Source organism: Terrapene carolina, unplaced genomic scaffold (genome assembly GCF_002925995.2).
Source record: "Terrapene carolina triunguis isolate 2854851 unplaced genomic scaffold, T_m_triunguis-2.0 Scaffold210, whole genome shotgun sequence".
Taxonomy (NCBI): Eukaryota; Metazoa; Chordata; order Testudines; family Emydidae; genus Terrapene; species Terrapene triunguis.
The window spans coordinates 117,605-142,678 of record NW_020664561.1 but is presented as its reverse complement, the minus strand read 5'-3'; the positions used below and the strand labels follow the sequence as shown (position 1 = coordinate 142,678).

The 25,074-nt window shown below is 47.1% G+C and overlaps 1 protein-coding gene across 1 annotated transcript in view; it reads right to left on the bottom strand.

Annotated features, from left to right (window-relative positions):
• Positions 1–20,671: 20,671 nt before the first annotated feature.
• LOC113407227 (regulator of G-protein signaling 5) overlaps positions 20,672–25,074 on the bottom strand; it is a 93,067-nt gene continuing 88,664 nt past the window's right edge. Inside the window, exon 5 of the mRNA XM_026655456.2 lies at positions 20,672–21,425. Coding sequence (XP_026511241.1) covers positions 21,264–21,425 — 162 coding nt within the window. The 3' untranslated portion in view covers positions 20,672–21,263. The remainder of the gene's footprint in view (positions 21,426–25,074) is intronic.

Sequence of the window (25,074 nt, the reverse complement as noted above, 5' to 3'; positions counted from 1 at the left end):
AAAGCTCAGTGGAAAGCCAGCCGCCGGAGAGGCCAGATGCCTGTGGTCTAGCTCTGGGTTGGGGAACGCCGGCAGGCTGCAGCCGACCCAAGGACTGGCCAGGCCAGCCGAGCCTACTCCTCGCCTGCTACCCCGAGGAAGAGCCGCGCCTACCCCTCGCCAGCAACCCCGAGGAGGAGCCACGCCTACCCTTCGCTAGTTACCCGGAGGAACCGATGGTGCTGGAAACCGCCGAGGACGCCAGCCAAACCCAGGTACCTTACGAGGGGGAGTCCGGAAGTAGCCCGGGGGCAGCCGACCCTGGCCTGAGCTCCTGACTGTGTGTTTGCTGCCCCGCCCTGACCTAGGGCCAGGGCTCATATTGAACTATTGGCTCAGCCCCTGCTTAAGGGCCTGAGCTCCTGACTGTGTGTTTGCTGCCCCGCCCTGACCTAGGGCTTGGGCCCAGAGCGACCTAGTGCGAGGTGGTGGGATACCTCACAGCCCCGCGGACGGACGAGCCTCAGCCGAGCCCTTCTACAGTGACCATCAGATTATACATTGTCAGTCTAACAAACCCACCCCCTGCCATGCCTCCGAGAAGCAGACCAACTCTCTGCCGCTGCAGGTTTACTTCGGGCCCCTGAGCCAGCCTGGACGCTGGAGCCACCCAGCCTGTTTCCCTTCCCATCTTCCCTGTGGAATGATGCTGCAGCAACTGCATGGAACAAACCACCCGAAAGCATTGCTAAAAGTTTTGTGAAATCTTCCCCTCCCAGTCCCCTAAATCTGCACACTGGGTGTAACACCCAGAGAGAGCCCCTTGAATGGGGTCTGTGCTGTCCTGGATTGCCCAGCCCCCTACAGGGCCTATGCCCAGAGACATTGAGGGGGAGATCTGCTGCTGGGGGGGAGGCACACAGGGAATACTGGAAAATGCTCCTTTTTCTATTCTTTGATCTGAGTTAGTGTATCTAATGTTGTCAATGCTGCTTGTTAATATCACTGAGGTGTCATGTCAGAGTCTGTCTACAGTGCATTTAGACACCCGCTGCAGGCCTGTGCCAGCTGAGCCAGGCTGTTTAACTACAAAGTCAATATTCAGGCTCAGGCTGGAGCCAGGGTTCTAGGATCCTGAGAGGTGAGAGCTGCAGCCTGACCCCCAGGAGCCTGAGTCAGCTGGCGTGGGTGTAGACAGACCCCCCAGGGCTACTGAAAAGCAGCAATCTGTCCAGCATGTGTGGGGCAGGGATGTCTCTATTTCTCCTTTAGACTGTATGGCTGGAATTGGCCTTCAGCCAAGAGCAGGGCATGGGACTTTCGTTGGCTTCCAACGGAGCCCCCTGCAGCAGATTTGGCACTTTGGTGCAGTGGCACCAAGCAGCCTCTGCACTGTCCTTGTTGGCTGGGGGTTCAGGGAATTTCTCTTGCACAGCTGGTCACATTTGTTTTGAGCATGTGACCTGCGCCTCCCCTTCCCTGTATGTTACATCCTCATCCCTCACCTGATCCCACTGTGAGGCCAGCTCTGGGTTCCCTCTGCTCTGCCTGCTTTGGGGGTGGCATTCGTGTTGAGTGTTCACTGGAGGGAGAGTCTGGGAAGCCAGACAGCAACGGTCACACAGAAAGAAAGTCTCTCTTAACACCACTAGGTATTGTGTTCTTATTGTATTTCTGAAGCACACACTGACCTGTTTGTTGGGTGAATGGATGGACATGCTTGTCTGTGATCTCAGTCAGTTCTATACCTGTCAAGCATGTTGCTAACTGTGTTTCTTCCTAGTACCTAAAATTCCTGATACATCTTGCAATGAAATGTATAAATACTTTACTAAGAATAAATAAATTCTAAATAAAATAGTTTGCATTAAACACCAATCCAAAATGGCATACATGTGTACGCCAGTGATTAAATTCACTGGCTACAAAATATACCAAACAACATCATGACAGACAGACTTTGACTTCTCCCAGCATCTCTGACATCCAGTCACTAGAGGCAAAAGCAGCATCCACTAATTGCTTGCTTTGTAAAGTATTGTGTGTGTAGCACAGGCCAGAGTCTGACCTCCTGTGTAGCACAGGCCAGAGAAATGCCCCAGAATAATTTCTAGAGCAGCGCTTTCAGAAAAACATCCACTCTTGATTTAAAAATTGGAGAATCCACCACAACTCTTGCTAAATTATTCCAGTTGTTAATTATTCTCATTGTTAAAAATGTACATCTTATTTCCAAACTGATGTCTAACTTCATCTTCCAGCCGTTGAATCATGTTAGACCTTTCTCAGCTACACTGAAAAGCCCTTTATTAAATATTTGTTCCCTGTGTTGGAACTTATAGATTGTAAGTTGGCGTGTCCATCTCTCCGCTTCCGTCTCTAAGGGAGGCCATGCCTCCTCGTGGGCTGGTCTACACTGGGGGGGTGATCGATCTAAGATACGCATCTTCAGCTACATGAATAGCGTAGCTGAAGTCGAAGTATCTTAGATCGATTTACCTGGGGTCCACACGGCGCAGGATCGACGGCCGCGGCTCCCCCGTCGACTCCGCTACCGCTGCTCGCTCTGGTGGAGTTCTGGAATCGACGGGGAGCACGTTCGGGGATCGATATATCGTGTCTTAACGAGATGCGATATATCGATCCCTGATAAATCGATCGCTACCCGCCGATACGGCGGGTAGTCTGGACGTACCCACAGTTTGGTCTGTTATAGACTTTTCCAAGCAAAGAAAAAAAGGGGGGAATTAGTGATTCTCAAGGCCATCCTTCAAGCAGCCCATAAACAGTCTGGGCTCTTGCCTGTAACCAGGCAAAGCAGTAGCAGTCTATTCGCTCAGCCGTTAAGCAGGGCGGGGCAAAAAACAGTCAAGGCTCTGACCTGCAACCAGTCAGAGCTGGAGCAGTTTATTCACCCTGCTTTTAAGCAGAGATCCCGCAGGGGCGAGTGCCAAACCCAGTCTATGGAGCTCAGGTGGGCATGTCTGAGAGGTGCAGGCCCCTTGCCCTAAGGAGGTCATCTAGTCCAACCCCTGGCTCAAAGCAGGACCAACCCCAACTAAATCATCCCAGCCAGGGCTTTGTCAAGCCAGGCTTTAAAAACCTCTAAGGATGGAGATTCCACCACCTCCCGAGATAACCCATTCCAGGTCTTCACCACCCTCCTAGTGAAATAGCTTTTCCTAATTTCCAACCTAGACCTCCCCCACTGCAACTTGAGACCATTGCTCCTTGTTCTGTCATCTGCCACCACTGAGAGCAGCCTAGCTCCATCCTCTTTGGAACCCCCCTTCAGGCAGTTGAAGGCTGCTATCAAATCCCCCCTCACTCTTCTCTTTGGCAGACTAAATAAGCCCAGTTCCCTCAGCCTCTCCACGTAAGTCATGTGCCACAGCCCCCTTAATCATTTTCATTGTCCTCCACTGGACTGTCTCCAATTTGTCCACATCCTTTCTGTAGTGGGGGGCCCAAAACTGGACACAATACTCCAGATGTGGGCTCACCAGTGCCGAATAGAGGGGAATAATCACTTCCCTCAATCTGCTGGCAATGCTCCTACTGATGCAGCCCAATATGCCATTAGTCTTCTTGGCAACAAGGGCACACTGCTGACTCATATCCAGCTTCTCGTCCACTGTAATCCCCAGGTCCTTTTCTGCAGAACTGCCGCTTAGCCAGTTGGTCCCCAGCCTGTAGCCGTGCATGGGATTCTTCCATCCTAAGTGCAGGACTCTGCACTTGTCCTTGTTGAACCTCATCAGATTTCTTTTGGCCCAATCCTCCAATTTGCCTAGGTCACTCTGGGCCCTATCCCTACCCCTACCCTCCAGCGTATCTACCTCTCCCCCCAGATTAGTGTCTTTTTCAGAGTCACTGATTTCCATGACAGAGTCCCCCATTGTATAAGTGTGGCCTACATTCTTTGTTCCTGGATGTATACATTTCATTTAGCTTTATTAAAATATATATTGTTTGCTTGCATCCAGTTTACCAAGAGATCCAGATAGCTCTGTATCAGTGACCTGTTTTCTTCATTATTTAGCACTCCCCCAGTTCTTGTGTCACCTGCAAAGTTTATCAGTGATGATTTTATGTTTTCCTCCATGTCACTAATAAAAATGTAAAATAATGTACGGCCAAGAACTGATCTTTCCTGGACCCAACTAGAAACACACTCTGAAGATGGTTCCCTGTTTACAATTACATTTTTAGATCTATCGGTTAGCCAGTTTTTAAATCCATCTAATTAAATCCATGAGAAAGAGATATACAAAGTAAGAGTGCATCTGTTTGCTTGCTTATAATTTTGAAGAAGGCAATATAAATGAAAATAAAAAAGTATGTGGGTATTTGAGGGTGACTGGTGTGATGTTATAAGGACAATGATATTGAGCAAATATTCTGCATGAATTTTATTTACCTGTTAAAGTTGTTACTTCTTGTATTAAGGCTCCAAAACTGATATAGGAAAGTAAATGCAAAGTAATGCACATTGAAAAATATAATCCCAACTATACATACAAAATGATGGGGTCAAAATTAGCTGTTACCACTCAAGAAAGAGATCATGGAGTCATTGTGGATAGTTCTCTGAAAACATCTGCTCAATGTGTAGTGGCAGTCAAAAAAGCTAACAGAATGTTAGGAACCATTCGGAAAGGGATAGATAAGACAGAAAATGTCATAATGCCGTATAAATCCATGGTAACTGTGTGCAGATCTGGTTAGAGCATCTCAATATATTGGAATTGAAAAAGACACAGAGAAGTGCAACAAAAATGCTTAGGTATATGGAACAGCTTCCATATGAGGAGAGACTAAAAAGACTGGGACTTTTCAGCTTGGAAAAGAGACAACTAAGGGGGTATATGGCAAAGGTCTATAAAATCTTGACTGATGTGGAGAAGGTGAATAAGGAAGTGTTATTTATGCTTTCACATAACACAAGAACCAGGGGTAACCCAATGAAATTAATAGCCAGCAGGTTTAAATCAAACATAGTGACGTAAATGCACAATCAACCTGTGGAACACTTTGTCGGGGGATGTTGTGAAGGCCAAAATTATAACAGGGTTCTAAAAAGAATTAGATAAGTTCATGGAGGATAGGTCCATCAATGGGTATTATCCAAGATGGTCAGGGATGCAACCCCATACTCTGGATGTCTCTAGACTCTGACTGCCAGAAGCTGGGAGTGGATGACAGGGTATGGATCACTTGATGATTGCCTGTTCTATTTATTCCCGTTGAAGCACCTGGCATTGGCCACTTTTGGAAGATGGGATACTGGTCTAGCTGGACCATTGGTCTGACCCAGTATGACCATTCTTATGATACCTCAAGGCTTGGGACTGTGAATATCTTGCTGTATTATCTCCTGATTGTTCTAAACTTACATATAAATTTAAAATATGGTTTTAATTGGTGTTTGTATACAACATTTTCTTTCTTTATATAGGAATTAGATACAGTGCTCCTGTAGGCTAATTTCTAAGTTATCATCTCAAAAAAACCCTAAAGTTTCCATGTGTGTAAGTAGCCGCTGGTATCATGGTTGAAGCTTCCCCCTCCCCACCAAAATCTGATATGGGGCCCTGTGATCCGGCCTTCAGTGGCAGGGCAGTCTAGTGGCTAGATCAGGGGTCGGCAACCTTTCAGAAGTGGTGTGCCAAGTCTTCATTTATTCACTGTAATTTAAGGTTTCGCGTGCCAGTAATACATTTTAACGTTTTTAGAAGGTCTCTCTCTATAATTCTATATTATATAACTAAACTATTGTATGTAAAGTAAATAAGGTTTTTAAAATGTTTAAGAAGCTTCATTTAAAATTAAATTAAAATGCAGATCTTATCAGTTTAGGGTGATCCTTGCCCTTGCTTTTCCTTGCTGAGTTTTCCAATGTATGGCACATATTTGGATACTTTAAGCTGCACGCAGGCTTCTGAGTGATCAGTTGTTAACCGGCTCTGAGAGGGACAGAGGACAGATTTCATGTGTGAAAATACCTGTTCACACAAGTATGTGGATCCAAATGCTGAAAGCATTGCAAACGCAATTTTCTTCAAACAGTTACATTGCACTGGCAGGAAGTTCCAGCAGGTCAGAATAGAGGCCCCATGATCTCTCTTGGTAGCTTCAAGTGCACTCTGCAGATCTCCAAACTTTGATACCCACAATTCTGAGCTTTTTAACTGAATGAGCTACATTTCAAAATCTTCAACACCCATCCACTGAAATACAGACAAATCTAAGTCGCTTTCTTTGAAGTTTTCAGGTTTAATTAGAAAAGAAAGCATTGGGCCAAATCGCTGGAAATTTTGAAATCTGTCAGAAAATTCTGATTCCAGTTCTTGCATGTACATTCCAATCTCATCGATACTGACAGTGCAACGTGTCGATAGCTCTTTTGTGTGTTGGAAGTAGCAGAAAGTCGAAGTTCAACTATCCCGAGAAAAAAAACTGCTAGTTTTACAACAAATGCCTTCCAGGCTTCATAAAGATCCAGAACCGTTTGCCCTGCACCCTGGAGACAGAGGTTGAGTTCGTTTAAGTAAGCGGTGATGTCAGTTAGAAACATGATCATTACCTGTTAGGTTCACTCCCTCTGGGGCACCTGGCATTGGCCACTGTCAGTAGACAGGATACTGGGCTAGATGGACCTTTGGTCTGACCCAGTACGGCCGTTCTTATGAGCTTACACAGCCATTTGTCATCCAGTTTGGGGTAGTTTTGTCCTTTTTCCAACAAAAAGGCCTTGATTGCATCAAAACAGTTTACAAAGCACCCCAAAACCTTGCCATGACTTAGCCACCGAATGTTGCTGTGAAGTGCAATGTCGTTATAAGCACTGTCCATCTCTTCTAGCAGTGCTTGAAACTGTCTGTGAGTCAAAGCAGATAGAGCAACTAGGAAATTCACAATTCACACCACTGTATTCATCACATTATTAAGCTCTGAATTAGAAATTTAGCACACAGGTTTTCTTGATGGATGATACAGTGAAATTTGACTGTTGGGGGGCCAATTTGATCTTCAAATAACTTTACAAATCCCTTCTGTTTTCCAACCATGGCAGGAGGTGCATCTGTTGTCACACAAAATATTTTTCTGATGTCAACTCCTCATTCTTCAAAATGGTTTACAAAACTTTCCACTATATCTTCCCCCTTTGTTGTGCCATGCAGGGGTTTTAGGCAACAAAGTTCCTCTTGGATTTCATCGGATGCACAATATCTTGAAACAACTGCCAAACTGGAACGTTGTTTATATCCACGCTCTCATCAACTGCAATGCTGAACACTGCTGTGTCTTTTAATGCAATTGTCTGCTTTTTGTTAATGTTTTATGCCATTTCGCTTATGCGTCTTTCAACTGTTCTGGCAGAGACAGGGCTGGTGCTACTATTAAGGCAAACTAGGCGGTTGCCTAGGGCGCCAAGATTTGGGGGCGCCAAAAAGCAGTGCCCCCAATTTTTTTTACAGCGTTCCTACGCCCCCTCCCCGAGCACGTGGTCGTCGCTCCACTTCTCCCACCTCCCAGGCTTGCAGCGCCAATCAGCTGTTTGGCGCCACAAGCCTGGGAGGTGAGGAGAATTAGAGCAGGGCGGCGTGCTCGGGGAGGAGGCAGAGCAGAGGTGAGCAGGGGTGGGGAGCTGCCGCACGGCTCCTCACCTCTGCTACGCGCCTTCCCCGAGCACGCCATCGCTGCTCCACTTCTCCCGCCTCCCAGGCTTGCGGCGCCAATCAGCTGTTTGGTGCCACAAGCCTGGGAGGGGAGGAGAATTAGAGCAGGGGCGGCATGCTCGGGGAGGAGGCGGAGCAGAGGTGAGCTGGGGTGGGGAGCTGCCACACGGGGGGGTCGCCTCAGGGCAGGGGGGCTGCCGCAGGGGGGGCACCTCAGGGTGGAGGGGGGGCGGGGAGCTGCCACAGGGCTGGGGGGGCGCAAAGTGGAAGTTTCGCCTAGGGCGCGAAACTTCCTTGCACCAGCCCTGGGCAGAGACAGGAAGTTCTTTTATTCTAGATTTGATCATATCTTTATTTGGCAAATCATTGAACAAAACCTCCGAACTGCTGAGAAAAACTTCTTTTACATATTCCCCATTTGTAAACGGCTTTCCATTTTTTGCAATGCACTGTGCAATCTTGTAACTTCCTCCTATAGCTTGATTTTTACTTACACTTACGCATTTAAAAACACTGCTTTGCTTCTCATATCCTGCTACTGCCTTTTTGATCAATTCAGTCTTGTCTGCTTCATCAAGAAAGGTTTTCTCATGCTTCGTTTCAAAATGTCGTCGAACACTTGATGTGCCACAAACACCACTTTCACAACAGAAAGCACAAACAGCATGGTCCTTCTTTTGAATAAATCCAAATGCATCTGTCCAAGAAGGCTGAAATGAACGGACATCTAACTTTGCTTTCATAGGAGCTGACATTTTGTCAAATGTACCCCTCAACTCACAGTGGGGGGGGGAAATGGTGACAGAGGGCACGCACAACATCAAACGCAGTGTGCTGTTCCACGTGGCCTGATATAAACAGCAAATCAGGACTTAAAAATATCCCAGTGGTGCTGGAACAATTTTTAAGGTAGGGGTGCTGAGCTGCACCCCCTCTTGTCCCTGTCTGCACCCCTCACTGCCCCAGTGAGCCACAGCTGGGGGTGGCTGCAGAGCACTGGGCTGACGCCAGGAACAGAGCCCCGGGCCGGCGGCTGGTATACCAGACTGGCAGTGGGCTGAGTGGGGCCGGCGGCCAGGACTCCGGCTGGCAGGGGGCCAGCGGCTGGGACCCCAGACCGGCAGAGGGCTGAGCGGGGACGGCGGCCGGGACCCCAGACCAGCAGCAGGCTGAGTGGGGCCAGTGGCTGCTATCCCAGGCCGGCAGCGAGCTGAGCGGGGCCAGCAGCCGGGACCCTGGGGCGGCAGCAGAGTGCCACTGAAAATCAGCTTGCATGCCGCCTTTGGCACACGTGCCATAGGTTGCTGTCCCCTGGGCTAGATCATTGATTAGGGGGTTGTAGGTGGACCTGACCCCTCCTTTTCCCTCAGGTCCTGGCACAGGGTCCTGTGTTGCTCAAACCCCTAAACAGGGGAGATGGATCTTTTTCCCGGCTGTGAGGAGGCGGTGGGGTGGGGGATTCAGGACCTTTTTTCCTGGGCTGCTCCCTATGAAAGTCCTTTTAGTTTGGGGTGAGGCCCCATTGGGTCAGTTACCCGCAGTTGGGGCATACCCACAGGCTTCCATTGGCAGGGGAAGACTTACTTGCCTTCAGTGGCTGCATTGGCTGGAAGGGTTGCTGGTCTGTGCCTTCAGGCAAGCAAACAGAGAGCTCCTGCCTCTTCACCAGTCAGCACCTAACTGAGCCAGGCTCCCTTCTTTTCTCCCACCTCCAGGCCTGGCATTGGCTTCAGGTATAATGAGGCGGGGCTAGCTGACTCCACAGGCTTTCTTTAACCCCTGCTGTGCCAGGCAGCAGTTTCTCTGCTCCTTCACAGACCCCTGCAGTTACTAAGGGGGAAATGCAGCTCAGTTTGTTCCCTGACTGGAAAGCAGGTATATCTGAAATGGGACAAAGCAAGAATGGGAAATAGTGTATTTTCCTGGAGGGTTTTCAGCCAAACAGTATTTCATTCTAAATTGTGTGAAACAGCTGTGATTTCTGTGATGACCCATCAGGAGACGGTGAAGCATAAATACTCAGCACCTCAAGTGGCATCAAACTGGACTTGGGGCAGGGAGGTGCAAATGTATCCTGGACCAAGGTGTTCAAGAATTCAGAATAATTGGCCACATTCTGGTTTCCATGGGCCTCATGATATTTCTGACCCAAAGTGTTCAAGTTCATCAGATAGACCCAAGCTATCACTAGCCTGGCTGCAAGATGAAGGCAGCTTATTTACCCTCCAGGGAGAGGATTATTGCTTTGTCTGGTGATTTCCCGGCATCCCACCGGCCAGTCCATCCCTGGGCTCCACTGTCCTACACCATGGTCTGCCAGAGACCCCTCTACTTTTCTGGTGGTCCTTGCCAACATAGGCCAGTGCTGTGGAACCCAGCCCCCTCCCCCACCCCCCCGGCACGCTGGCAGCGTGAAGGGGCTGGTTAGTGGTTGATGCTGATCTGGGTGATGTTCCAAAATAGGTACATTCCCATTTTTTAGTGTGGGCTCAAGTATCTGTGCTTTGCTGCGCTGCTCTCACTGCAGTGGTTCACATTTATCCCATGTCCCATTTGTGTGATCAGCGGGATGCAGGAGCTGGTGTCTGGGCTGACCTTTTAGTGTTTCCCTTGCAAGCTGAAAGTCCTTCACTGTAGTGTTTTATGTAATTTATAGCATGCCACTGCAGCTCATGGGGCTGCAGAGACAAACAGCATCAGATGAACATCGCTGAGTGCAAATACCCACTTCACCCAGCTCCAGTTCCTGGATTCCCTACTGGGATGAACAGTGCAAAGGGGTTAGAAACTGGCTGTAGATGACCAGCACTGACTCCTCCTGAACTGCAGAGCTCCCTGTGGGGCTGATGACTGGTTCCTGGTTCCAGCTCATAGTTCCAAGCTACCCATCACTTGGGGTACTCTGATCTGCCAGGTGGTGTTTGGTGTTTGATGACAGCAGCTGGGTCTGGTCAAGCTGCCCGACAAGTGTCTCACAGTGAAGCTGCCAGCCTTTCCTGCAGGAGTGACGTGGGTGCCTATATCTTCTCTTCAAGAACATGCCGCCTCTGTCTGCACAGCCCCATCCTGACCAGATCTCCCTCCTCTTGCTTGCAGTGCAATCAGAGACCTGTTCCGTGTGCCTGAGCCATCTGCTGCCCTTCCTGCGCTCTGGTGGGCTGGGGGCTGTGAAAGAATATAACCCTGTGTTCACACCATATGCCCTTCGTAGTAATGCTTGTACAAGATATGCCTTGTGAGGTATTATTTAAAAATGCAAATTGCAGCATTATATGTGAAGTTATAAACACAAGATAAAATCATGACTAAAAGTATGTTTCCAGAGAAGTCAGGGGAGTGGCCAAACCAGTTCCTCAGAGACAAAGGGCAAGCTGATGCCTAAGCCATGTGTAAACAAGGCTGATGGACAGTTACCTGACAAGGGCCATTCTTTGGCAGGAAAGGGGGCAGGGCAAAAATCTACATCTCAGTGAAGAAACAGCATGGAGTTTCCTTCCACACAGACTGCTTGTCGCCTTGTTCCCAGCTGGAAATGCTTCTCATTCTCAAAGTGGGGACAGGACTATAGAAAGAAGGGACAGACACCCCAAGACACCTCTCCTCCCTGCCCATCACATTCACAAAGGAAGCAGCCATTGGACTCTGGGGGAGGGGTCCTGACCTAAAGAGTTTGGTCAGTAAAACTGCTGAAAGCGTGTGGTGAAAGAACTTTTGTTTTGAATCTAATATAGGTTGTTAGGCACCAGTAAGCATTTTACCTCTATTTTTCTTGTAACCATTTCTGACTTTTATACCTCATAACTTGTACTCATTTAAAATATCTCGCTTTGTAGTTAATAATCTGGTTTTACTGTTTTATCTAATCCAGTGTGTTCAAGTTGAAGGGTCTGCGTAACTCCATTTGGGGTAACAAGTTATGTGCATATTATTCCCTTAAAGGAATAATGGACTCAGTATATTTGTACTGTGCAGGAGAGGGCTGGGCAGTACAGGACATATATTTCTGGGGAAAGTTCTAGGACTGGGGCTGTGTTGGGGTCACCCTGCAGCATAACCAAGGCTGGTCAGAGCCAAGGTGTGGCTGGCTGGCAGCAGCACACACAGACATGGCTGGGAGTGACTTACATGCTGAAGGCTGTTTGTGAGCAGTCCAAGCTGGAGGCTACTGCAGCAAGGCATTATAAAGGGCAGCTCAAGTTACAGGGCAGGGGTGACACAGCTACTCACTGGTCTGGATTGTACCCTGGTATGTCACAGAGGCTCCACAATGTTGTTGCCTCCCAGACTCTCCCTCTGACAACCATTCCCTCAGCATTTGTGCTAGGGAGCATGTCATACCGGTCCCAGGGGTATCCATCCAGCAGGCATGGGTGTGTCCCTGACCCAGGACCTCTGGCCAATGATAGCACAGTGTGTGCTGCTCATTGGCCATAGCATTGACCAGGCAGAGCTCTGTGACCTCCTGGGACATGGGCATTAACATGCTGTCTTGAAGTGCCATGCTGGGCAGGCCCAGTTCCTAGTTTGGGAATCCCTGACCAGGCATCACACCTGGGAGCCTGCTCTCCTCCAGACACTTCAAAACCAGCTCCCCACCAGGACAAGTAGGCAAGATTCAAGCACACTAGCACCCAGCTTTGCTCAGGGCAGGCCAAAGAGCTGGCACAGCACCTTTGAATGCAGGGTCTACTCGGTGTTCCATGGGCATCCTTACACAGATGCTTTGTGTCCATATATTATTGCCCTGGCTCTGCCCCTAGCTGTCAGCATGCCCTGGGAGGTCTCCTGGAGCTGAAATACCACTTGCTGTCTCTGGCCTTAAGGAACATTCTCCTCATGCCCTGCAAGAGGGCTCCTTCCTGGCAGCAGTGGATCCTCTGTAGGCTAGAGCACTTAGCAGCAGGGACAATGTCCCGCTTGTATCTGGGCTGCCCCTTATATGTCAGGGCATTATTGCTTGGAGCTGCCGTGTCCTGGCTTAGCTCCTGAATGGCTGTTGTGCTATCAGGGTCTCAGGCGCTGGAGAGAATCTGTGTCATGCTGCCCTCTGCTGAAACATTCCATATTCACAGACTAGAGACTGATCCCCATGATATACTGCAACTGGCAGAGCTGCCATGCATGCCTCACCTTCACTCCTCAGCTGGGTCTTTCCTTTGATTTCAGCTCCCCCCTCCCCCCAGCTGGCATTCATACAAGAGCCAGATGTCAGCAAACTCTGAATTGCTGTGAAAAGGGACTTGAGGGATTTTCTCGTCATTATTTGTTGAAACCCTGTGAAAGTGCTAATTCTATCCTTTCAGCTGAACAACCCCTTCACTCCATGTGGGGTGATTTGTGTCAAAGGGCTGGGCACCGGAGCTGGGCTAATAATGAGTTTTCTTGCAGCTCAGGAAAATAAAAAAAAACTTTTTATTTTCACTTTGACCTGATTTGGGGCAGAGGAGAGGAGTGGTGCTTCTCTTCCAGAGGAGTGCTGCGGGGTGGAGGAGGGTTTTAATACTACAGGCAGGGGCAGCTAAATGCACAGTATGGGTGTGATTTTACACTCCATATATTTTATGGAAATATGTTTATAAATGTGAATATGATGTAACTGGAATATGCTTCATGCAAAAGGTCTCTTGTAAGGTATCATTACAAAGCTTATGATCTACTGAGTGAGTTCATCCTATTTGTTTGCATGTATTATTTCTATGTCTGGAGTTAGGAGAATAAGTTATAAACTTGTATTACTGATGTAAACATGTTAAGTGGAAGCCATTAAGGGTGCTTCAGAATCAATGAACTGTGAATGGGTTTGTTTACCTGCAAGCCTTCCTATGTACATGTCTTCTAGCTACTAAATAATGAAGAAGGTGGTCTTACAGTGACATGTGAACTGGAATCCATCTTAAACCTGGTGCTTTTCTATTTAGAAGGAGGGGTGGGGATCCAGAGAGACAAAAGATTCCCACTTTGTGCCAAAGCTATAAAAGGGGGTGGAACAAAACAAAGGGGGCAGCCAGTCATGAGAAATCCCCTAGTTACTACCTGAGCTGGAACTAACAAGGACTGTACCAGGGGAAAGGATTGGGCCCAGACTAGGAAGGAGTCTAGTCTGTGAAAGAAGCTTATTGGAACATCTTAGAGGGTGAGATTTACCTGTATTCACTTTCTTGCGTGTTTTGTTTTATTTTGCTTGGTAACTTACTTTGCTCTGTCTGTTATTACTTGAAAGCACTTAAACCCTACTTTTTATACTTAATAAAATCACTTTTGTTTATTAATTAACCCAGAGTAATACCTGGGGGAGCAAACAGCTGTGCATATCTCTATATCCCTGTATAAGCTTTATACAGAGTAAAATGGATTTATTTGGGGTTTAGATCCCACTGGGAACTGGGTGTCTGGGTGCTGGAGATAGGTAACCTGCTGAGTGGGTTCCAGTTAAAGCCTGCAGCTTTGGCGGCATGGTTCAGACCTGGGTCTGTGTTGCAGCAGGCTAGCATGTCTGGCTCAATAAGGCAGGGTTCTGGAGTCCCAAGCCATCAGGGAAAACGGGCTCAGAGGTAATTCCAGCACGTCAGGTGACAGTCCAAAGGGGGTCTCTGTGACCAAACCCATCACAATGGGAAGGGTTAGTCCCATTCTTTGGTTACCAAGTGATGGCCTATGGTTACCAGTTGAAGTGTGCTGGGGCTGAAGGGGCTCACACCAGGAATCCGGGGCAGGCCAATCTCCAGTAGTTGCTGGTTCATTTTTTAATCCCCAGGAAATCTCTCTCTCTATTCTAGCAGAGGTCTAGAACTTCGCTTTGCTCTGTGCCTGCTTTCATTCACCTTTCTAATAAAAGCCAAGTCCTGGAAATGCATTGCTGAAGCTAAGCCTGATATCTGACCTTGATCATAAAGTGATGAAGTAAATAAACAAGCCACAGAGCCATGTCAGTGATAATATTTTTATATTCAGGTTATATTGAAGGTTACATGCATGTTACAGAACAGACCCAGTTGACCTAGCCTGCACTGCCCTGACATGGCAATGCCTCGCGGGGGGACACACACCCTGTACCATCCTGCACTGAGGACACGGGTTTGGATGGATAAGAGCCACTTGGGGGAACCACTCAGCACCCTACAAGACAGGCCCTGTCATGGGAGTTGACCCATACAGATGTTCACCTCTTGTAGTGGGATGTGGTTTGGTTTGACAGTACATGATGTTAACCTCTTCAGGGCACAAAGGGCAGATTTAAAGAGATTATGGTCCTGAAGATTTTCCAGGTTCTGTACCAGATGCACAGGGTATTTCCACAGCCCGCTCAGGTCAGTTAACAGCACAGGCATGATGGAATAGATACAGGCTTTAAACGGTGCACAATGAGAATGGGTCTCATTGAGAGGGAGGGTTCAAATCACAGGGCCTACCAGAGACACATGGCAAGTGACCTCAACCCCATGGCCAGGAGGCAATTGGGGCAGCATGACATGCCAAGAGAGGGGCTTTCCATTCAATCAGTGCTTTGCCAGGACTCTGGAACCACTGAACTCACATGAAAGCAATGCACTGAGACCAGAGACCTAGAAATTCAGCCTGGGGTTGCCTTGCCAGGAGAGGGTCCCTGGCCACTGGCCTTTCCCCAGAATAGCACAAATCCACTTGCTTTTTTTCTAAAGATAATAGCTGCTGCTCCAATAAAGGAGTAATCTATCAACACAGTGCAAAGAAAGAGATAGGAAGATACCAATGAAAGGTTGAGTTTTAGCTCAGTAAAATACCTGAAACCATTCTACTTCTACTCAGTGCTCATGGCTGCGAGAAACAATGGGCAAGTGTGAAAAGTGAACAATCTTGCTGTTAGCTAACATGCATTTAAATTGTATGTTTTGATTCACTGACTCACTAAGGACTCAAGTGAAGTTAACATGATGAATATATATATAATGTGTATATAAGAATACAGATATATAATGCTGTATATATCGTGCTCATATATATGTAACATAATAAAAGTACGAGTAACAGAGAATATATAAAATACTTGATAATAGACACATTACAGATGGTATCGGTCCCATAGCAGATGTTGCTTGGGTTTCAGAATTATCCGCTTCCTCATCAGATGGTGTCATTTGTCACCTTTCAGACTGTTTATATGCCAGAGTGAATAAACAAAGTGAACAGTCTACACAAACACAGCTTTTAGAAATCCCAAATGCTTCTGAAGTCACATTGCACAGGCCCTTCTGTAGCTAATAGAGAATTAGGCTAAATTGGACCTAGTTCAAAATTAAGTATCTAGGAGAGGAGGTTTATCCTTTCTGTAGCAGAAGTGGAGGCCAGGAGGGGTTTCTGATAGGCTACACTTTCAAAAGAACTCAAACCGAGTCCCAAGGCTTCCTGCTGCCCAGGTGCCACCAAAAGTTGTTGTGATAGCACATGACAAACCAAAGCAGTTTTTAGGCTACAAACCACATCTCAGCACAGGGCCGCCCAGCACATCGCTGTGATGTCCCAATAGAGCCAATATCTGGTCTTTATGGGCATGAGTGGAGTATGTTTTCATGAGACAAAAAGGAATTTTCTAAGGAGCACTATGAAGGGAGAGATCTGGTTGACTGGGGAAGATCTGAGAAGTTTGAGTATCTGGTAGAAGAGCACAGGTTAGGACGTACTCACCAGTGGTTACCAAAATAACCCACAGCACTTTTCACAGCTCCAACTTCCAGGAAATGGTCAATGTACATCTGATGCCTGTGGTTCCTATGGCACATTTGATACCTATGGCATCCCCCTTTCCTTTTAATGAGTGCAAGCCACAGTCCTGACTTCACCATAAATACCCAACCTACCCCAGCTTGTTCTCCTGTGTAAATTATCCTGCAGCAGGATTCAGGGAAGAAAGATTACATGTGTTGGAATCCAAATCAGACAGCTACAAGAGTAGACTTTTAGGATCACGTTTTCAAAAGATGGCCTTGAATTTTGGGTGTGGAATGACGGCCCGTGCGTGTTTGTGTGATCAGATTGGATAGTTAGGCCTGAAGTACCTGTTTTGCAGACATACATGTGATAACTAGGCAAACAATCAACTGAGCATGTAAAATTTGCATGAACAAATTTGGACACCTAGCAGAAACTGACTGAAAATCTGTGTGTGTATATGTGCATATATGTATATAGAGAGCTGTTCATTTTAAGCAACCACTCAAAGGACCAGCCAAACCAGAATGACTTTTTAACTAGAGAACTGGAAACGTGCAGATAACTTAAAGAGGTTACTTAAACTAATAAGAAGTCACCCATTGGTGGCAGTCCATAGGGCAGGTCTTACTGGAGAAAGCGAGAGAAGGGGATTAAATATATTGCCAATTAAAACACAATTTGTTTGGTTAACTTGCAATTACAAATTTGAATTCCCAATGTACCTGTGAGGCATTTCAGTCTTTCCAGCAACATCTTAATCAAGTAAATGACATGTGGGAGTCTTTCTGCTGGGAGCCCATTTGAGCCTGCATTTCTGGCCATCTGTATTATGCAGAGACATACTGAACCAAGCTAATTCTCTGAGATACCTGCACTAAAATCAGTAGAATTACACCAGGAGTGAATGTGGCCCAGCGATGGTATGGTTATCCTATATCCTATATTGTAACTGCTGAACCAGTTTTGGTCTTAGCCCCAGTTCTGTTCCTAACCTATTTCCCTTCAAAGCCAGACAGAAAAAGGCTCTATTTATATTGATATTTTCTGCTCTAACTTTTTACTTTCTCAAAGGGGAGGTGAAAGATGTGAGAGGTCCCTTTGCAATGGGTTGGGCCCATTGTGATACTGCCACTGTACCACCTTGCAGGATGACTGACAGAGGGGTTACATCTTCACACAGGCGAAGGGAATGAGAATACCAGGCAGTGGCCCTGTCATGAGGCCTCTAACTTTCCCAGGCCATTTGCTTGAGAGAAAGAAAAATAAATGCATTACCAGAGTTTGTTTCCTGGAATGTTCAGCCCAGCTAGCTATGTATTTTTATTCTGTCACCATGGAAACGAGGTGTAAATATTTGGGGATGGTGTTTTTTTTGATAGCTTTTGTAAGTGTATAAAAGGTTTGCAAACCCATCGTTTATTTTATTGCATGTTGCACACAGTCTCCCAGGCTTTGGATTGCCAGCTCTGGATTCTGAGCGTGGGTGGCCCATTTTAACAGACTGCTGAGAGTTTTATAACTGATTTTAAAAAATAAAAATGCTGGATCGTCAGCTGTGGAGACTGATGTCCTGTATTTAGCCATAGGCAGTCTTACCACAAGCAGTGGCATTGCAGGCTTCCTAGGAAACCCCCCGGAGGAGAAAAGACATTCATGTCAAGGTCCAGTCAGTCCCTGGCCTTTTCACCAGTGGGGGGCCAGTTTCTGCCAATCATGCTTCTGATGGACACTTAGCTTGAAACTGGGTTGAGATCCCAGCTTTATTTCACACAGCACCCCACCCCCCACCTCCCAAGGTCTGCAGATGGTCACAACTTCTGGTGGCTGCTGAGTTGGGCTGGAACCAAGGGCAAAGGCTAATGTCTGTGAGCTGTAATATTTTTCAAAATGAAAAAAGCCTGTCACCTTCAAGAAGCCCCATCAGTCCTGTCATCCTGCTTGAACACAAACTGGCCAATTGTGTCAGCAATACAAATATGTATGCCCCATCTAAACAGAATGAGGAGCCTGGACAGAGGGAAATGGACTGCACAAAGCTCAGCACTATTTGCCATCTGTTCAAGAAGGCAGGGTTTTATTTCTCCAGTTTCCACGGATGCCTTTTCTTCAGGGCTGTTCTCAGCAACTGACCCAAACTGTTTCTATTAGTCATGTTCTTTCAACAAGTTTTACCTCCTCTAATGAAATTTCTTTTTTGGGTTGGTGCAGAACTCTCACTTTGGCATGCTGCTCTTGAGAGAATAACTAGGACAGGCCTTCAACAGCAGGACACCCACAGTGATGAGTCAAACACACCTCTAAACACCTGGGGAGCATTGAGTAAGGCTATGCATAGGCATTGTGGGGTTGTATATGGTTCTGGAAATGACAAGCTCACTAAATCTAATGCAGGCAGAGCTCTGGGTTGCTAGTCAGCAGTCCCAGTGTTTTGGATAATGATGTTTGTTTTATTTTTCTCCCTGTCTCCAGCTCAAAAGGAGCACTGTTTGTTCCAGCAGAGGTGGTGTGTTGAAGGGCCTATCGCTCACAGTAGCCTCCCCCAGCACACTGACAATGGGAAGTGTGTTACTAGCTGAAGAGCGCAGTCTGGGAGCTCCAGATACACCCTGTACCTAGGTATGGCATGAATAGAACTGTCATTGTTACCAGTTTCTGATTCTCATCTGACCTTCCTGTGTCCACGCAGCTGTTTTCAAAAACAATCTTGTGACACCCATATGGGCCCGCGCCTTCCACACTGCCTGTCTGTGATTGGATCAGTTCATGCTGGGAAAACCCCATAGTGCTTCTGTGTCCAGCAGATATGCTGAATGAGCAGCAAGTGGGCCGTGCTCCCGCTTGGAAAGCAGGGAGGAGAGAGGGCAGGCCAAACCAGTCATGTGGACACAGTTTGCTGGGGGTGTGGAGGATCTACATTGCAAATAACAGTGTGCCCCAGGATCCAGGAAGGCAGCCACGTGGCAGTCTCTGTCATGGCCCGGGGCAAAACACTGGTGCTGCCATGGCTATGGTTACTAACTGTGCAGCCACCATGTCGTGTGTGGACACAACGTGCAATTAGAGCTAATCCTGTCACTAGCTGGTCTCAGACTCAGTGTCAGGGCCCTCAGAAAGCAAATGCTTCAGAAGAACTGAGGTGGCTTTCACTCAGTGGGGCTTGCTGTCAAACACCTCCTCCCTCAAAGACTGTCACAACCGCACAGAGTGCTAGCACTTAGAGCAGTCACTTCAAGGTCTTGGGCCGTGGCAGGAGGAGACAGGAGTATTTTAACACCCTTTCCATGCCATTAGTATTTCACATGTTCAATTCATCCAGCTGGTCACAGCGAGGGTATCAGATCAGTGTAACCTGACCTGCGCGTAGGGATGGATGAGGACATATGGTCTAGCAGCTCAGTCATGTGGTTGTTTTGGATAAACATTGAAGTGTGGATGCTTCTCTGATTCTCATCAGAGTTTATCTGAATCAAGGCTGCTCAGATCCAGCTAGAGCATTGGACACTATGGCCTTGTCTACAGTATACAGTTTTGTCTGCAAAAGGCAGCTTTTATCAACAGAACAGTGGAGGTGTACCCACTACAGTGCTACTTTTTCTGGCAAAACTCTCCTGTTTTGCCAATAAAATAAAACCACCTCAATGAGAGGCAGAGAGCATTTTGGGGCAAAGTTAAAGCGACAAAGCAACACTGCTGTTCATTATGTCGATGTAACTGGCCTCCCCCAGTATCCCACAATGGCCGCTGTGACCACTCTGTTCAATGTTTTGAACTCTGCTGCCCTGCAGGTATGCACCCCTCCCCTTTCAAAACTCCGGGAAGCTTTGACATTCCTCAGCATGGAGAGCAACACGCTCCCCTGCCTGGAGTACAAGGTAGGGGTGGATCATTGGTCTGAGGAGGCTATGGGAGAACGTGGAGGGAATCACAGGACCCTTAACATGGAGTCCTGCTCTCCCTGGAACTAGGAACACAGCGGCAGACAGAGCAGGGGAGATGGGGGAAGAGACTGCTGTGCTGTGCAGAGCCAGGGAGGGAGGAGGGGACTGTTGTGGGGGGAGAACGTTCCCCTCCACCACCTCAAGATTGTTTGGACTTACAAAGACAGCATGGTGACACACACACTCCCCCCACACTCTCTCATACACTCCCTCCCCCCCCCCACACACATACATCCTGTCACACACTCTCCCACCCCCCCACACTTTAGTTGAAAAGCAGCTGGCAATCTAGTAGGATGCTCATGGAACGAGAAACTTACATCATGTAATGCTGTGCCTGCCCCATGAGGCATTGCAAACCCATCCCAAAGTACCCTGCGGCCAGTTGCACAGAGGGATAGCTACCCACAGTGCACTGCTCTGTGTGTCGATGCAAGAGCTGGTAGTGTGGATGCGCTCTGCCAACACAAGGGCATAGTCTGGACATGCAACAGCAGTTTAATTAAAGCAGTTGCTGTATGACAGCATAACTTTTGTTGACAAAACTCTGTAGTGTGGACAAGACCTAGGACCTATAAGCTTTACAGGCCACAGCCCTGCGTACCAGATGAGTGCCAAGGCTCCTGCAAGCCTCCTTTGCGTCTCCATGGAACTACTCTGGTGAAGCTTGCTGTCAACTGGCTGCCGAGATGACTCTCAGTAATGCAGTCTAAGACCAATGGGTAAAATCACTAGGGCTTTTTCATAACAGGGATCTTGGGAAGGGAGCAGGGAAAGAGACTGTAGAAAAGGAGACACTTGGCACATAGGAGAAAGTTCAAAACAATGTGGAAGGAGTTTAGCAATGCAGTTGAGTGCTTTCTCAGTTTGGTATCTTTAAGGCAAAGCAGCTATAGACTAAAGGTGGGATTTGGAAAGAGGCATGGCTCACAGTGAGTGCCTAGCAGGGGATGCAGTGCACAGGCTTGCTACATTGCTACTTGATTAACTCTTGATAAAACTCTGACCGCACAAATCTGGGCAGGGAGTCCTTCTCCATCAGGGCAAAGATCCGCTTCTGAGCCTCATTGAAGCTGCTCACTGATGGCTCCACCAAGTTCTTCATGGTCACAGCTTTGGTGCAGTGGTCGATATTCACCTGTGATGGGGACACAATAGGAAGTGAACAGGACAAGGACTCGGTGCCCTAAGCAAGAGAGTGGGAACCACACTGCGCGATCCAGATACAGATGCACAAACAGCAAGGTAAATGATCAAAGCCAGGTTCATTGGTGCTGGGAAGCGCTAGTCCTGACTCCATAGTTCAGGTGGAGCTTTGTTCTGTACCTAAAGAAGGGATTCGGCCTCTTAGTTCTGTATAAAAAATAGCATGTACCCTCCCCAGAATTGCAGCACCAACTCTCTGGGAGTGAAGGAATGTTCTGGGAATTCACACAAAAACCCTTTCATCAGTTTATAATTTAAAATAAATATATACTGGGTCCTTGAAGAAATTTACCATTTTGTTGGTCTTTTCTTTGTCCAGAATGTTGTTAATAATGGAATAATACAGACATGTTAAACTTTCCATATTGATAAATTGATTGAAATCTTGTGCACAGGCTGCATCTGGAGAAATCTGTTTGTAATCAGATTTAGTTAATAATAATTATATACAACATCCTTATGATTATGATTAGACAAAGGCAACTCTTACAAGTGGTACTCTTATTGTGCTATTAGAGGTAACTCTATCAGTCACCACTTTACCTCTACAGCTAATTTGCATGTAACAATCCTATTCGCTACAATGACCCAGTGGTCTGAGGGAAACTGGACCCATACTCTTCAAGTGTTCCAAGAATGCTAGCTTGGGCACCAGTGCTGGAAAGGCAAGAGCACAGGGGAGCCTTACAGCACAGAAACACTAGGGCAGGGCTCTCCCCATCTCCCCCTGCACAGAGCACCATCACACTGACACAGCTCTCTAAACCTGCAAATTAGGGGGCACATTCAGCAGTGCACTTCAGCTGCTTTGCCCTACTCTGGTGATACAAAGCAGCTGTACTCCCTATGTAACTGGCTAGTGTACTCTGACTTCTCTGTGTTGCTTTGGTGCCCCGGGGAATCTGCCCTTAGAAGTTAAACTACAGAAAAATGGTTTAATGTCAACGCTGAATATTATCATCTCCTTACCAATACTGCATTGTTCCAGTATTCTCATTTGGGGTTCTCCTTTGAAGTCTGTGTATGCAATTGTAAATAATTTTTCAAAGCTAAGGAAATTCCTGGACAAAACCTACATTAAAAATTATTATCTAAAATGCCTTCAGCCCGGTTCTACCATCATTTCATGGAGTTGCTGCAGGGAAGAGTTAAAGCTGGTAAGCTGCCTAGAGGCCAATACTGTGGCCGGGTGGCTAATGCACTGGACTATGACTCAGGATACTTTGGTTCTAGTTCTAGACCTCCTGAGGCAAGTTACTGCCCCTCTCTGTGTCTCCATTTTCCCATCTGTAAAATGGGGTTAATGTTACTGACTTAGCACTCTCTATCCCACAGTGCTTTACAAAGCAGAATATAGATATTCAGGCCTGCCTGTAAAGGCCTATACTTTAAGAACTCAGGTGTATTTTTATCACTTAGCTAGTTACAAGGGTATAAAAACAAAGAATCAAAATCACAGTCTGCCTATGTATGGGCCTTCTCTTACTAGGATAGTCTGAGGCCTTGTTCTTAGGCTAAGGCCTTTGGCTAAGCAGCAGGGGCAGCCATAAGCTGGGAAGCATACAGTCACATCTTCACATCCCAAACCAATCACATTGAAATAAGGTGATATTGGGCTGTTAAGGAAGACAATCCTGTCCTCAGAGTGCCCATCACCACCAGATAAAGAAACAGATCTTAAGATGGTTAAAGAAAACTTAGTTTGATAGCATCCAGTCTGGCAAGAAATCACTTATCAATGATGGTGCTTGTGAAACCCTCATTTCTGTATTGTTTTATCTTTGGGCCCCCCACTTTTCTATTGTTAATCTGTCTGGTTCTCTAATTGTTTCTGTCTGCTGTATAATTAATTTTACTAGGTGTAAGTTAATTAGGGTAGTGGGATATAATTGGTTAGAGAATTATGTTACAATATGTTAGGATTGGTTAGTTACATTTCAGTAAAATGATTGGTTAAGGTATAGCTGAGAATATTACTATATAAACTGGGGTCAAACAGGAAGTAGAAGGGAAATTAGAATCATGCTTGCTAAGGGGAACGGGAATAGGGAACAGGCACACAGGCAAGTCTCTGTAGCATCAGAGCTTGGAATGGAACACTGAGGAACAGACTCTATCAGAGATAAGCCTGACTGGTGTGAAGGGCTTTGGAATATCTATGCTTGCTTGGAAACTAACCCCAATAAACATCACATTGGCTGCACTTCAGACTTCAGGTCTTTTGCTGCTTGCTGTCTGCGTGACAAGAACCAGGAAAGTAGGAGGGAGAAGGGAAAGCCCTCTAACAGAGCGTGCTAGGTAAGAGCTGTGTAATTCTTCCCTTAATGTGTTTACATTTCCCTTAACTCTGATTCTCCTGGTTTTATTATAGTGGCATGGAGGGGCACTATAGTTGAGGTTCCATCATGACATCTGTTTAAAGTCTGACCGCTCTAAAATCTACATGTTTAGCTGTAGTTGGATTCTTTTGCAATTTGCCTCTGTAGGAAGGGTTAATGACCCAAGTTTGGAGCCATTGTAGCTAAGAGATCTGGAGATATAAGCGCCTTAGAAAAATAATTTTAAAAAGAGTTTCTAGGTGGGTTTTGGTTTTGCCCAGAGCTAGAGAGCCAACTGTTGATGTGAGGTGGCTCAACATGATCTCAACCTCTCGAGTTTGACCCAAGGTAATGCTTGGTGCCCAGTAAACCTCGGGGGACCCAAACTGAGAACACATTTTTACATGGCACATGCGCCAGTACCAAGGTACAGGGGAGCATTAGTGCTCCAAAGTTGGGATCATTTGAATTAGGGGTTCCCCCATTACAGATGCCCCCAAAACAGTTTTCTTCTACAGCCTTGTATTAATAAGCTGTGAGGTACTAATGACTGGATGAATCACAAGCCTCATTGTTATTGATGGCTGTGAACTCCCCCTTCCATTAACATAACTAAGGCTGAGTGAATCACAACCCCCACCTATGACCAAAGGAGTTTTGGACTAAATGGCTGGTGGTTGCTACAATTTGTGAGTCATGGGTGGCAGTTTTATTGGGGGGGGGGGGGGAGAGAATAGACATGTGACTGCTTCCTGGGAGGGGAGGGTTATTGGGGGTTGGAGTAGTGGGGAAAATAGTGAGGAAAGGATTTGGGGCTGCAGTGAGGAGAATGGAATAAATGGGGATGGATGGTAGGGTACGATAGGGGAGAGAGCTTGGGGGCTCAAGTGAGGGAGGCCTGGCAGCCCCCCAGCTATCAGCACACCCCAACTCCCTGCACCCCAAGCTCTGTCAGTCCACTCCACTACATCTGCACCTCCCTGCTGTGCTGGTGCACCCCAAATCCCATAGATTCCAACTCTGCAGCTCTGCCAGTGCACCCCAAGTCCCATGTGCCCCTGGCTCTTCCAATGCACCCCCAAACCTCTGCATCCCCAACTTTTCCAGTACATCCTAACCTTCCTGCAGCCCATCCACCCTTCTGCCCCAGACCTGCCAGCGTATTCTAACCCCTCTACACCCCAATCCCACTGCACCACAACCTGCCTGCACTCCACAGCTCTGCCAGTGCATCCTAACCCCCCCCGCACCCCAACCTCCTGC